The sequence below is a fragment of the Cyprinodon tularosa genome, unplaced genomic scaffold, assembly GCF_016077235.1.
Source record: "Cyprinodon tularosa strain WSP-4 unplaced genomic scaffold, ASM1607723v1 ctg14, whole genome shotgun sequence".
NCBI lineage: Eukaryota > Metazoa > Chordata > Actinopteri > Cyprinodontiformes > Cyprinodontidae > Cyprinodon > Cyprinodon tularosa.
The window spans coordinates 1,349,576-1,364,498 of NW_024038220.1; the positions used below are offsets into that span (position 1 = coordinate 1,349,576).

Here is a 14,923-nt window from a genome sequence, read left to right on the forward strand (position 1 = left end):
CAATGCAATAAAGCTATGTATTTTACCATTAGAATATTATGCCAAGCAGGCAAAAAGCTTTTTCTGTAGATTCTCACCTCTTGAGGTGGAACCGCAGGTATTTGAGCACATTGGACCCCGGCAGGAAGGTGCAACTCATGCAGGTGAGAAGCTGCCAGTAACGGAGATGCGCGGCGGTGTTCGGGTAAGGCGTGTGGCTCGTCTGCTTCACGAGCTGGCAGTAGACCTCATCGCGGAGGGGCCGCAGGTCCAGGCAGGTCTGCAGCACGCCCTGGATGATGGGAACCGGCTCCCGTGCCGACTCCAGCTGCTGCAGGCAATTGAAGAGCTTCACAGCCTCCTCACGCACGGAACCGTAACCCTTCCCATTGTGGTCTGAAGAGAAAAGATACGGTACAGATACTAAAATAGAACTTCATATATAGCCTTTGTTATGTTTGGCATACAAATCTTGAGTACTCACATGTGTGCTCCAGATTGCCATAAGGGAAAGGGAGCAGAGGAGCATACAGGGGGTCCTGGGTGTATTTCAGGATGGCGTTGTGTTGGTAGATGTGTTCCACCACCTCCGGATTGAACTTATTCTCCTGTGCACATGCCAAAAGATGTATAATGTATATCAGATTCATTCTGTGTCCCTGAAATCAGACAGGAGGGTTGTCGGCATCTATGATTTAGCACTTGTTTTCGTCCGTCTGGGGTGACCAAGGTCGATCTGACCGAGGTCACAATTCGGCTCTGGCAGCTTTCAAAGCAACAGGAAGGTCAAGTGATGACCCAGCACACCACACTTGCATGACTGACACGTTATACTTCATCCGCCGGTGTCAATGGGTTGACTGTGCGTGCATTTCTGTCTTTCACTGTGTATGTGGATAGATGCCTTCCAGAAGTACAGATGGCTTCCACACTACTGCCCCCAAGCACCTGTTGCTCATTAGTAACGTTGCAACGGCTCTGGCTCTCTCCTGACTCTGCAACTCCTCCAATATCTCCCTCCCCTTCTTTCTCTCTAGGTCTGACTTGCTGTGAAATGATTGAGCTTTGCCCTCCCAAGTGTGGCAAAGTTAACTCAGTCTTTTGTTTGTATTGTGGGAATAAGATGCTGCTCTCTGGTTGTCCTCGGTGGGATACAGCAACTGTGTTTCTGTACATCAGCTGTAGTTCAGAAGAAATACATAAAATAATACTAGCTAGATCTAAAGCAAGATGGACTTTTTATGCACATGAAGGAAGAGCTTTGGGCTGGAACTAATTGGATATGAAAAACTTTAACACTAGATTTTTTTACATAATTGAAACAAGAGAGAAGTTCTGGAAAAAGTACGTTTTCCCTCTTAAATGCAAATGTATATCATCTTTTTACAGTTTTTTTTCCTCAATTACTACTCTGTTTTTTTTCAGCATGTGGCATTTTCCGGAGCCGTTTTTTGTTAATTATTCGATTTAATAACTTGGCTCACCATCGTTTGAATAATCCAATGATTACAAATAATCAGATTATCAGTTTCAGCCTTAGAAAAGCCCTTTAAAAGCAGGCCTTTTCTTTCTTCCAAATATTAGCTCGGCCCCTTCTCGTCGAGCGCACAGTGATAGACAGAGGCAAGTAGATGCAACACTTTATTCAAGATTAGAGACTCTCGTTGGGAGATTACGGAGACAGGAGGCCATGCAAAGGTCTGCTTATCTGAACCTAATGATTCTTGCCTTGCCCCTTTTCCACCTCCTTTGCCAAAACCTGCCCCCCTTTTTATTTTTTAAACACACGATGATGAACTAATGCAAGAAAAGTCTCTTGACTGCTCATTAGATTCCAAAACATTTTCAGCAGCTACTTGCAGATTATAAAATGCACTCTGCACAAGTTCAGGTTAAATCCCTGGAAACTCCTTTATCTTAAAAACCCTTTCTCCTTTTGGTATCCTGTAATGTTTGGTGACATAAACTGAGTTTGTTGAAAAGGTAAAAATGCATTTAGAGTAAACTTTGGACTCCGAACGAACTATGAACAGTGTGGCTGTCTGGTTTCCATGATAACACTGAAGGGTGAAAAATGAGCAGTCCAGTAGCTGTTTGTGTTTGGTGGCTCTTATCAAGAGTAGTTTGACAGGAATTGCATGCATGTTTATATTGTCTTTCATTGGGGCCCACCTCGATGTCTCGAATCAAAAGCTGTGTCGGCGTTTCCTCCGGGGATTTGGTATCAATGATTTTCTGGATAGCGCAGGCCCAGTGCACGGCTTCATTGAAGTGCTTGGTGTACAGCCGATAGCAGTGCTTCCGTCCATAAACAGTAATGCTCCAGTAACCTGAAAAAAAAAGGAGTAAATGAAATTAAGATCTTTAGTGTAACTTAAGTAAAAAGGAAGTAGTACTACACTGTGACACCTAGGCCACACTAAGGCAAAACAAGAACAGATATTCTGCTGCCAGCCTCAGAGAAAAAGCAATGCATCCCCTTTTAGGTCAGATTCTAGATAAAGCACCAACTGAGGCTACGTTCACACTGCAGGCCTTGATGCTCAATTCCGATTTTTTTGTGGAATCCGATTTTTTTGCGTTGCTGTTCACGTTTCCAATTATATGCGACTTGTTTGTGATCTCCTGTGTGAACTGCATTCATACAAGGCAAGTGTCCTACATGCGCAGTAAAGGGACGTAATGACATCACAAGCCAGCATGCTCTGTGTTTACGAAAGTAAACATGGATGGTAGTGCCGGAGCGCATCTAACGATCTTTCCCAACAATAAAAACACAATCTTTTCAAGATGGTTAAAAAGATCTGATTCATATCGGATTCAGGACCACATAGCCAAGTGGCCTGGGCCGCATCGCAAAAAATTGGATCTGTGGTCTTCAGACAGCCATGAAAAGGTTGCATATGGGCCAAAAAATCGGATTTGGGTCACTTCAGGCTGTAGAGTGAACGTAAGTGACAATGGCTTTATTTAAGGCTAAAAAATGTATTTCAGTTGAATGAATTGATGATGCAAGAAATCAAGTCCTCAAAGGGAACCGTAGTCTGAAAGTCTCGGAGGAAACACAACTCTATTCAGTGGTGGAATAGTCAGCGGTGCTAGTGAACAAACCGCTGTTGAAAACACTTCAGTCCAGAAAAGTCCCTGGGTGCGATGATCTAGCAAGAGTTATGTTTTGGCTTCGATTTATAGAACAGTTCATGATGTTTTAAGTGGTTTTGGTTTAGTCAGCAGCACACATTCTGCTTCACCGAGGAGCAGCCAGACAGACTTTGAGGGCAACAAGGGTAGGGTCATCTCTGTGTCACTATACTGAGACTTTTCCTCTGCAATCTTTAAATCTTTTGTTTCGCTCATCTAAAAAAAGGAAGGGATACACCAAAGGTTCTAATTCAGTTCTGAGTCATGTTTTTGAAGAAGAAAATTAAAATGGGACTTCCCAAAAGTACATATATGTGTCACACAAGGGAAGGAAAAGTGAATCACAAGACTTCCAAGAAAAAATAAAATAAATCTAAAGATTGGAAGTAGGGACTTCAAGTAGGGAAGGCCAAACCTTTGCGCTTTGAGTTTACCTTTGCTCATTTCTTTATGCTTTCCTTTTTTTCCCAGCTGTTATTTTCATTACACTGTCACAAGTACAGAGCAACAAAATTAACTCTTTGCATTTAACCCATCCACTTTAGGACCAGTGGGTTACCATTGTGCGGTGCCCGAGGAGCAGTGTGGGGTCAAGGGTCTTTTGCTTAGGGATCCAGAGAGGCAGTTTGTGGGAGTGGGGCTTAAACTCAGCACCTCAGGATTCCAAGCTCTATGCCCTAACCCCTAGGCAGCCACTCCCTTTCCAAGTAATAACATTTCACTGAGCTTACCTGCTTCTTTGTACGTCTGCTTGTCTGGCCAAATGACGGAGCAGAGGCTGGTGAGGACCAGAGTGCCCAGTCGCCGAGCGCCTTTCTCTGGCCCGGTGTAGTAGTCCAGGGAATCGTGGCTCAGCACAAACCAGTACCGACGGTGCTTTATCCAGCTGCTGCCAACCTCCCGTAACAGCCAACCTTTAAAAAAAAAAAAAAACATAAAATAAGGAAACACTAGCATTAATTGACAAAAAACAGAAAAACAATCAAAGGGAAAAGAGACAGGATCTGCTGACAGGACAATCAGTCCTAGTTGGGCCCAAGTTACAGTATTTTAACAATTTTCCTTAAAGGAATAGTACACCCAAAACATGATTAGCCTTCATTTTCTACTCACCCCCATGCTGAACAACACCCTAGAGTACTTTTTTGATATCTCAAATGCATCTGGAGATCTGGGAGGCTTCTTGCTGTCTGCTGACATTCAAATAATGGAGGTCTATGGTGCCTGAGACAGAAAGGTCCATAAAAGTCCACAAAAAACGTGTCAATATTCCTCCATACTGCTCGTCCAATGTATTCCAAGTGTCCTGAGTGGGGAGCATTCAGAATTTCCTCGAAACGAAGTCATTTAGAATGTTTTTAGAGCATAAACAGTAGTGTATAGGACTTCCTGAAAGCGCGCACATGCGCGTTCACGACGCTACGGAAGCCGGCAGACCAAACCAGCGCATTCAGCTCGGCAAAGAACTCATGCTCTTCCTCAACACTGAAGTCCTCAGACATTTTTCTTTCGTTGTTTCTTTCTTTGCACAGGTAAACAGCACATTTCTTCTTCTACGCTTGCATTATTGGCAGAGCAGACGCTGAATGCGCACTTTCATCTGGTTTGGTCTGCCGGCTTCCGTAGCGTCGTGAACGCGCATGTGCGCGCTTTCAGGAAATCCTTTACACTACTGTTTATGCTCTAAAAACATTCTAAATGACTTCGTTTCGAGTAAATTCTGGATGCTACCCACTCAGGACACTTGGAATACATTGGACGAGCAGTATGGAGGAATATTGACACGTTTTTTGTGGACTTTTATGGACCTTTCTGTCTCGGGCGCCATAGACCTCCATTATTTGAATGTCAGCAGACAGCAAGAAGCCTCCCAGATCTCCAGATGCATTTGAGATATCAAAAAAGTACTCCAGAGTGTTGTTCAGCATGGGAGAGAGTAGAAAATGAAGGCTAATCATGTTTTGGGTGTACTATTCCTTTAAGAGTGACAGAGAAAAATCAACAAAAATATGTCAACACTGCGATATTCTCCCAACAATCTGATTTTGTGACCAGATTTTCATGATCTACCCATGACTGCTTGAACCATAGTCCTCAAACTATTGTGCATCTTGTACTTAAGGTACTCGTGCTGTTTAAGAAGAACTCAGAATAGAGCTGGGCAAGAATTATTTACAAAGAAAATTCAAAGGAATTTCTGTTAACCTTTATAAGGTGCTATTAAAACAAATATGGTAGTGTTGTTTTATAGGGTGTTTTTAAAAGAGGAAGTGCGGTCAAGAAAATTTGGACTCCCAATGCAAACTGAAGTGGATGATGGTAAGCTTAAAATATTTATCTGTGATGTCAGAACTTCCCAGTTCATACAGGTTTCGGTTTCAGGGTAAAACAAAACAAAAATAGTTTGTGTTTTTCTTTTGCCAATAGATGTTTTTGGTAACCAGGTTTACTACAAGGGTCTAAACTAACAGCTTTGTCATGAAACAGGTTTTATATAGATTCGTTTGGATGATGATCCAATGTTTCTTGACATTACAATGTCTATCCTCATTTCAAAAAATTGACATCAAAGTCAATTTTTTTCTTGAATTGAGCAGGTAAGTGAGACACTTTGCAAATGAAATAAGACAATTTACATTTAAAATAAAATAAACTACTGCAGTCCCTTATTTTAAGTGCATTATATTCAAATGTCTTATTTTAAGGCTAAACATACTTACTCCACTGGCAGATCATCTTATATACGCGCTCAAATTAAGGGTAATTACACTTATTTTGAGAATTTTTTTACTCATTTTAAGATCACTTGGATCTACAGTATATCGCAACATAGATCACAGCATTATTCTTAGAAGAAAATAATGAAATAGATTCACTGAGTAGGTAACGATGAAGCTAGCGTACCCAAAAGAGGCTGTGGATCACTATTGTAATTTTGCATCTATGTAAGTGGATCCTAATCATTTAATTGATATGTCAATATTAAGTGTTTTATTGTCACATTGTTATTTTCAAAAAATGAATTCACAAATCGACTGTAGCGTGTGTTTGTCAATAACTGTAAAAAAAAGGAGGTCTTTTTAGATTTAAATTTGGAGGTCTGTGTTGGTGAAAGGCACCCAAATTTTATTCTGTGGATTCAAATTTGTTAGGATCATATAAAGGTTATGGCTTAGAGCAAACCTTAAAACTTTCCCAGAAAATGTTGGATATTAATAAAGCTTGAGGAAAATAATTTTAAAATCTGATAGGTTATGTTGATTGGCAGTTAACTGACTAGACTGTTTTGCCGTATAGTTTACCGTAACCCTCTAAGCAGAGCATAACCCGAGGCTGGGTTTATACACTGCAAAAGCCATCTAGAAATAAGTACAAAATTTCTTAAAATAAGTGTATTTACCCTTAATTTTAGTAGGTAAATAAGATGATTTGCCAATGAAATGAGCATTTCTACTCCTAAAATAAGATAATTAGATAATATTTACTTGAAATAAGACAAAGCAATTGTTTTTTTCTTATTTTAAATGTAAATTGTCTTGTTCCATTGGCCAGGTGTCTCACGTATCTCCTCAATTCAAGAAAAAATTAACTTAATTTAAGCAAAAATGATTCATATAGATTTCCATTTTATGCAGTGTAGAGTGCTCTATCTATGCATTTTAATGGAAAGTTGAGTGGAAGAAAAAAAGTGTAACAGAAAAAAAGGGTCCATGACAAGACATTTAACTTTTGAAGTGTCTGAAGTCACAGATATGTTTTATTTTTATCTTTTCAATAATATTCTAATTTACTGAGCTGCCACCCTTAATACTGATTTAAAATGTCCATCAGTAACGGGTTACGTAGAAACCTTAATAACTGCTCTAAAAAGTTTGAACAAGGGAATAAAAATACAAGCAGCTAATAGCATAAACATTAGGAGTTGCATGCAGCCAACATAAATGCCACTTTTGAGGCTGACAGAGTGAGGAACAGAGAGAGTGGAGCAGAATACAGAGAGGGAGACAAAGGGACTACAGCAGTCATGCTTGTAGACATGCATTTTGTACTTGCCAGTCCTGTCTCTACAATGCAATACTGTTCAGCTCCAAAAGCTCTGAGGGGTTTCTAAGACTGGAGCAGAACCGCTGTTCCCTAACGGTGAGCTTCCCCCCTTAGGCTGTCTGTGCAAATCACTCCTAATAACTATTTAATCTGAGAACAGATGAGGACGTTTGGCAGAGGCCCATTCAAACACTGCCTGTAGACAAATGGAGGACGGCTGAAGAGTTCTGGTAATGGTTGAGGTGGTGGTCAAAGTTTATACAAACAGCTGACAGAGGGAGCACAGAGAGCTGTCGTAGGCCACCTGGTGCAGTCCTAGGTGCCGTTTAGGAATGGCAGCAGAGCAAATGCATTGTGACTTTATGTGAGAGCACGTGGCGCGTGGAACCCATCTGTAGAGTACTTTTAAAAGGAACAATTAGGAAATAGACCGTCAGTCTCACAACCCTGTGAAAACTAATGACGTCACCATCAGCATCACAACTTCCTCCGCGGTTAGCAAGCTGGGTGCCACCTGTCAGCCTGCGTTCATTTGGCCGACATCTTTCTTCCTTCTCTACTCGTTCTCTTCCTATTTCCTTTCATCTTTCCGGTTTTCCCCGCTCTCTCTGATTTAATGTTGCCCCAGAGTGTTGTTTCCCTGGCAGTACAAAGATCCCACTGCTCTGCTGCTCCTCAAAAATGAAAATCAAGGGAGAAATGGGGGCTTGGAGGAGAGGGTCAACTATGATTTCTGTTCGCAGATTCCTCCATATAATGTAATTGGTGGATTTATCCTGTGTTAAGGCAATAAATATGGCTTGAATAAAACAAAAAGGATTTACTTTACACCGCATCAGATAAGGTCTGAATCAAATTCCAGCAAGAAATAGATAAATCATAATCATGAGCTAAAGCATGGCTGAGCTTGCCAACGGGCTGGATGAGGAACTGCGGAGACAGACGAGCCGCCCAGGCAAAAGCATGGAGACTGCTTTACTAACACGCCTCCATCAGAGACAGGATGTCCTACACATGTGCAGCTTTTAGGTAACTTTAACCGATGTGATAAGAAAAAATGAAAAAAGCAGAAAGGAAAAAGACAGAAAGAGCAGAAGAGTCCATAGACCCCCTGTGTATAAGCCTCTCAGGCTCTTCCATCTGGATCCCATCTCTGTAGCCTGCTAACGTTTCCCCTGGGGGCCGCGACTCGCCCTTAATTTGTTTCATTTGTGACCCTTGACCCCTTAGTGCCCTGCCCCCTCAAACATAGATTGAGAAAACAATCTATCTCTCTGTATTTCCTTTTTTTCCTGCAAGCCGCCTGCTGCTTTCAGAATACTGGATAGTTGTTCCCTGAACTTAACAATGCATAATGTTACAGTATAATACAGTCATGAAAAAAAGAATGCAGTATTTTATGAATAACTTGTTTGAGCAAGTCATTTACCAGAATACATTTAAGAAGAAAAAAAAAACCCCGATAGATTTGCTAACTTAGTTTATATTTGATTAAACGCAGGAAAACATGTTCCTTTTTTAAGTCCAGAGCGCCACACTGAGTTTTACCTAAAAAAACAAAATCCTCACAATAAAGCGGTGGCAAATATGTAAATTGCAGGTAGAACTCAACATTTTTTTTTTAATGCAAAATAAACTTGCATAACCTTCTCCTTTCGGATCAGGATAATCCAGACAGTTAAGCTGCAGTTTAATGGAGCATGCAAAGCCATGCATCATGTGAGGAGTAATTTTAACCGTAAATCAACAAAGGTATGTCAATAAACCAATGTCAACATCTCTTTCTGTCACCACTCCATGGGTTTAACAATTCATCCTCACACCATCAGTCTATATCTGCATTGGCTGTGCCCTATTTTAGATACTGGGGCAATGTTCGGCCCATGTCGCCTCAGGATGTCTAGCTGAAAAAAGAAAAGGAGAGAAACAAACATGTGCAGGAAGAGAAATGCACTAACGGAGGCATTCTTCAAAGTCACAGAGAAAAAGGAGAGGGATTATCAGACACCCTTAGGTATCCTGTGGAGAAGTATGTACCAGTGCAGTCTAGTAATTTCTGATCAAGACTGGTGGTGCAACAGCTAGAATACCAAATAAGGGCCGGGAAATACTTAAAACAGTATTTAAACTACTTTTTGAACTTTTTCCCCATTTTGTCAAGCTAAGGGTACAAGCTGATATTTTTTTTATGGACACTTTTACTGCAAAACCAACCTCAAGTAAAGCATGAAGAAAAAAGGGATGAAAGATTATCTCTATGAATAGAGAATCTTAAAAAACATCAATATTTAAGTCCTGGGACAAAAAACCCCAATAAGATTTGGATCTAGACCTTACCTCGGCTATTCTAAAACATAATTAGGTCTTGATCTAAACCAGGGGCACCAATGCGGTGCCTGTGGGCACCAGGGCACCCTGAAGTCTCTTTTAAAAATAGCACAACTCACCAGTGAGCTGTGTCTAAATTTTTCATTTTATTCTGTTGCTGCTCTTTTTTTTTTAACCACACTCGAATTCTTTATGATTTGAAGATGAAAATATGTAAAAAAAAATAAAGTTCCATTTATCATACATAAAGTTTAGGTGAACGACGACTCTTCCAGTTCAAAGGTCAGTATTGTTAGACCTACATATGAATCACTATCCATTAAGTTGCTCTTAGCTTCAAAAAGGTTGGTGACCTCTGATCTATGCCATCTTATTGTAGTTTGGCTGTATCTTTAGGGTGAATGTTCCACTGAAAGGTGAACTTCAGCATCAATTTAAATCTATTTTAGCATAAAACCTTTTTGGGTTTACAGTATTGTCCTGCAATTGGCTCCACTAACTTCCCCAATCCTCCATGTCCGGCTTTCCTGTCCCTGCAGAGGAGAAGAATACCCAAAGCATGACACTGAATCTACAGTGTCCTACTATGGTTATTAACACACTGTAGGTCAAACAGAAACTTCTTTATTCACTAATAAGGTGACTTACAAAGGCAATGGGTATAATGGAAAAGGGGATATTATCATGTACACATCAGATTTTCAAGATGTATATCCTAACAGATATAAAAAACAATATACCTTCTACTTCACAATCATGCAATTCTATGTTTTCCTTGTCAATAATCTGAATAAATTAGTGAGATGCATAAGGTTGCATAGAGGGAAGGGAAGACAGATATGCATGGCAACTGTGGTCAAAATTAGGCCATGTGACTGTGTCACTATTCCAAACAGGACACAACATATCTAAGCAACAACATTTTACTGCTACCCCTCAGGAGAGCTTCAAGAGAAACCATCTTTGCACAGAAATATCTCATGAGATCATAACACAAAAGCACTCGACCCGAAAGACAAGACCACAGATGTCTTTAGCTCTCCTTGATTGAAACCGTTTGTCTTGTATATTTAAAAGGAAACACATGACAAGTTCCTAGAAACATCAAGGGTTTCTTTTTAGTTTGTTCATCTATTAGTTCAAAAAGGAAAAGGATTCAGCTAGGATCAATATAACACAAAGCAGATAGCATCTGGGAATGATTATCATATTGATGCAACTTGAACATACTGCACATCTAATAAGAAGAGCTGAGTGTTTTAATCATGATTAGGGACTAAAGTGATGTTTCAGACTCACCTTTTACAACCAGGTCCGGGTCTTCATCCATCCCCATCCCTTTGTCTTCATCGTTTAGTTTCTTCATTTTTACAGGTGACTGAGAGACAGTGTGTCTGTGCAGAAGAACAGAGAGGACAGGTAAATTCCCCAGCTGCTTCTCAAATCAAATCTACCAATAAACCCGGACAGCTACAGTCACTGGCACAGAGAGATGATGCCACATCTAATCACTTCTAATCTCTGACAACTCGCAAGCCCCTTACATACTCCTGGTTTGGAAAGAAGTGCCACAAATATCAGCCGTCTAACCCCCCCCAACCCCATTTAGCAAGCAAATCTCTGGATGCACAGCAAGCTGCCATGGACAGCTCAAGTCTCTTTTATCACTTCGACTGGCGAGCCAAACAGGCGACTGAAAATAAACGTGACAGGGCGACGCCGGGCTGACTCACAGCCAGCCAGCTTGCGCCGGTCAGAGGAAGGCAAAAGGTTCAAGAGGTCATGTTTTAGATAGTTAAAAGCATAAACATCAAAAACATCTGTAAATCTGCTGAGCAGCGGCTGCTCTTTCTCTTGTTGATGTTTCGACCATCAAGCTTCTACGATTTTAAATGCAGGGCCTTCTTCTAGTCACACCTTGTGATGTCAGACCTGTTGGAATTTTCAGTTTTAAGCATTATATACATTTCAAGAGTACATTTTTCTGATCTTTCCTGTAGTTTTCATAACATCATGGAAAGTGGATGAGTAAATTTTTGCTAGTTGGATATTTTTAGTCAGTTTTTCAGTGGCACCTAATTCTGTAGTGTGGGAAAGAATGTTTTTTAATGATTTTTTGGAGGGGGATCTAGGAAAAAGTTTTTATACATAAAAAATATAGAATAGATGAGCACAATCCAAACTGGATTAGTATAAGAATCCTTCACATCCCAACCTCCACTAAATTACACAAAACTTCAAAGCAGGAATTTCCATGTTTTCTCATTTGCACTGAACACATCTAAAGAAGCTGAGGTTCAGTCAAAAGCAAAGCTCCATACTGGTTTGCTATTCAGAGCATGTTTGTCAAAAAACAAAACAAAATGAACAACGAGTCGGATGAAAAAAGGTATGTCTTTGTGCAATAAACAAAAAAACATCTTTGTTTAAATACTATCCATGAAAAGAGCTGATTTTTTCTTTACAATTAGGAATTTTTATCTTTTATAAACTCCATACTTGTCAACACTGCATAAAAAACCCTGTTGTTATCTCAGCGGTTTCATCTCTCCAAGTATATTTATCTAATAAGATGTTTATTCTCTCAATTTGCTGGGCAAAAATGTGAAATTCAGGACTTCCTGTCCTCCCCCTCCCCCTCTTCTGCAGCCTCCTGAGGTTACTGCTGAGACAAATAAATTGCACCCTTCCTCCCAGGGTTTTTGGCCTCCAGTCACCCAAGCCTTCATCAGCTGATTTATGTCATTATCGATCTGATAAGTGCAGAGGGTTCCTCCACACGGAAGGCGAAAAATCAATAAGTCCCAATATAACCTTATCCGCTTAGACTCATCTTACTGCAGAACTACATTACAGCGAACTTTGAGCTAAAATAAGTTTCAAGTTGCTTGAAGCAAATTCTCAAAGATGCATGGACATTTTGATCTTTTATTGCAGACGACTATTCTAAGGTAGAAAATGTTTTCTTTATGTGTAAAGAAATTGATATAAGGAATGACGCAAAGAGACTGACTGGGAATTTGGTCATCTCAGGTCATAGGTTTCACTGAGCCTGCTTGTTTGATGCAGTAGGTAGCTACCGGGTATACTTAAATGCTTTAAAATAAACACTGAAATATGACGACATCTCTTATTTTGGGTTGTTTATGAGCCCTGCTGCATAGCAGAAACACCCAGACAGCTCAAACTGGATGCAGACAGTATGTATAGAAGCCCTCCCTGCAGGGAGCTTGTGGTCTGGCATTTACAGTGCAGACGTTGAAGCAGAATTCCTTGACATATGTATGCTACTGTTACCACACCAAAAATATTAATTAAACATTTTGTTGCTGCGAAAACACCTCTGGAGAAGCAAATCTGATTGTCTTAAATAACTAATTAAAGCTACATTCAAAAAAGCAAAGCCTGAATGACTCAAGAATTTCAGCCAGAAGTGAGCACCTTTGAAACTAAAAAATTTTTTTTTGCAAAAAGCTTAAATGGAAAGACGCCCTCTGGGTTGGAGATGGGTCAGTCGCTCAAATGGAGAAGTCCTGGTATTTTCAGGAGTAATGAGAGAATAAGGTTGGAAATAATCTGATCAATCAGGGCTTTGTCTGGGGCTGACGCACCACTTTGAGAGAGTGAAAAAGGAAAAGCTCTTTGTCTATTAGTCCTGAGTATGGTCATAGCATTTTGGATAAGACTTGGCAACAGTGAGTTTCCTCTGTTTTATATCCAAATGGAAGCAGCTGGAATTTTTCAAAAATACTATTACCGGTACATCAAATTAGCTGTTTTATTTCGTTCGGCAGCAAATACAAAAACATAGGAGGCTTTTACAACAGGAAAAAGAAAATGTATCCAGCCCCAGTTTCAACCTTTAACAGCACCAATTGCCTAACCTTTAGGCTGAATGCTGTCAGTTACATCATCTGCTAAATCCTAACAAAGCCATGGCTAATGTCCAATATCCCTTTTGGAGACTGCTTGTTAATGTGGAAAATCAACTACATACCTTAAATAGCTGTTTTTGTTGTCAGAATTACTTTACAGGAGCTTTTTTAATGTTATTCTAACATAAATTAATTTATGATTGTTTCCTTACAAATTATGCTGACAGTGAGCCAATGAGACACACAACCTGCCTTAGCCAGCAAGTTATAACGGAAAACTCACATGTGTTTTAAAAAGAATGATGCTACATTGTAAATGCTTTAAGCTGTAGGTTATCTTATTGTTTAATTAAAAAAACTGCTTACAAAATAATTTAAAAGGTTTTTTGAGACTAATGAAAAGTGTAACAAAATATGCCGTGCCGTCAAGAGGTATTTGCGTATTTCTTCTGTTGAATATTTTTAGGCACACATGTTTATAACGGATCAAATCAATTTCATAATTTATATTTGTGTAAAAAATGTAAATTTGCTAAAACTTTTTAAAATCATGAATTAGCAGTGATTACATTATTTGTATTCAACTTTATCATGGTTCAATCAAGACTTGATTACTGATCTGCAAATATATGTCATAAACAGAATCCGTCTGGTATTTCAAATGAAGCTAAAAGATCTCAAGGCAACACATTCCCAAATAAGAAAAAAGGTCTAGAAAGTGTTAAAAAGCCATTTTTGAGACCTGAAGACCACAGCAAGCAACAATGAGGCCAAATGGGGAGTGTTGGCCTAGTGGGTTAGAGCAGTGCGCTTGTTCTCTGAGAGTGTTGCAAGTACAGGGTTAGAATGCCACTGCCTCTACTCTGGGTTCCTGAGCAATACCCTTGACCCCTGATTGCTCCCCGGGTGCTGCACAATGGCAGCCCACTGCTCCCCAAGGGGATGGGTTAAATGTAGAGATACTTTGCAGCTTCTTCTCCATTGTGACTCAATTAGAAATTCGGCCGATTAACGCTGGGCAATTAATTATATTGCAATATAACCACAATTTCTAAAATAACACAGGCCCTCAATTTTGGTCACATAGCATTTAACAAAATTAAAACATTGAACATCTCACTCCAGCCCTTTAGCTTGCAGTAATGTGTTGCCGCACAGAATTTAAGATAGAGTTGCAGCTAGCATGCAGACCCATGCATTAGGGTGGAAATTAACACTTTTTACACAGCATCAATAATAAAATCCTGGAACGATGAGTTTTGGACAAGCAAGTTTTCAGTATCATAAAAAAAATGAAACCCCAGAGTGAAAAACTGACATGCTTGTGCTAAGTGTGAAAGAAAATCCAAATGAAATCGTAATATTTGTTGAAAAAAAAAAGAAAAGTAATTTGCATCTTTCACAAAATCCTTCAGCCCTACTGCTGATAAGAGCATGTGTAAGATCCTCCACCATGAGATAGATGTGTTTTAGTCAATTATCAAAAACATTTCATGGTAGCTGCGGACATCAAGGGTAGCTGGCAAAACCAGTTATACCGTTAAGAGAGCAAAATC

General features: G+C 39.8%; 1 protein-coding gene across 1 annotated transcript in view; it reads right to left on the minus strand.

Annotated features, from left to right (window-relative positions):
* Window positions 1-14,923, minus strand: part of plekhh3 (pleckstrin homology, MyTH4 and FERM domain containing H3) — a 43,046-nt gene that overhangs the window by 8,480 nt on the left and 19,643 nt on the right. The window contains exons 3-7 of the mRNA XM_038278277.1: window positions 10,792-10,886; window positions 3,852-4,034; window positions 2,152-2,309; window positions 464-587; window positions 78-375 (exon numbers count right to left, since the gene is read on the minus strand). Coding sequence (XP_038134205.1) covers window positions 78-375; window positions 464-587; window positions 2,152-2,309; window positions 3,852-4,034; window positions 10,792-10,886 — 858 coding nt within the window. The remainder of the gene's footprint in view (window positions 1-77; window positions 376-463; window positions 588-2,151; window positions 2,310-3,851; window positions 4,035-10,791; window positions 10,887-14,923) is intronic.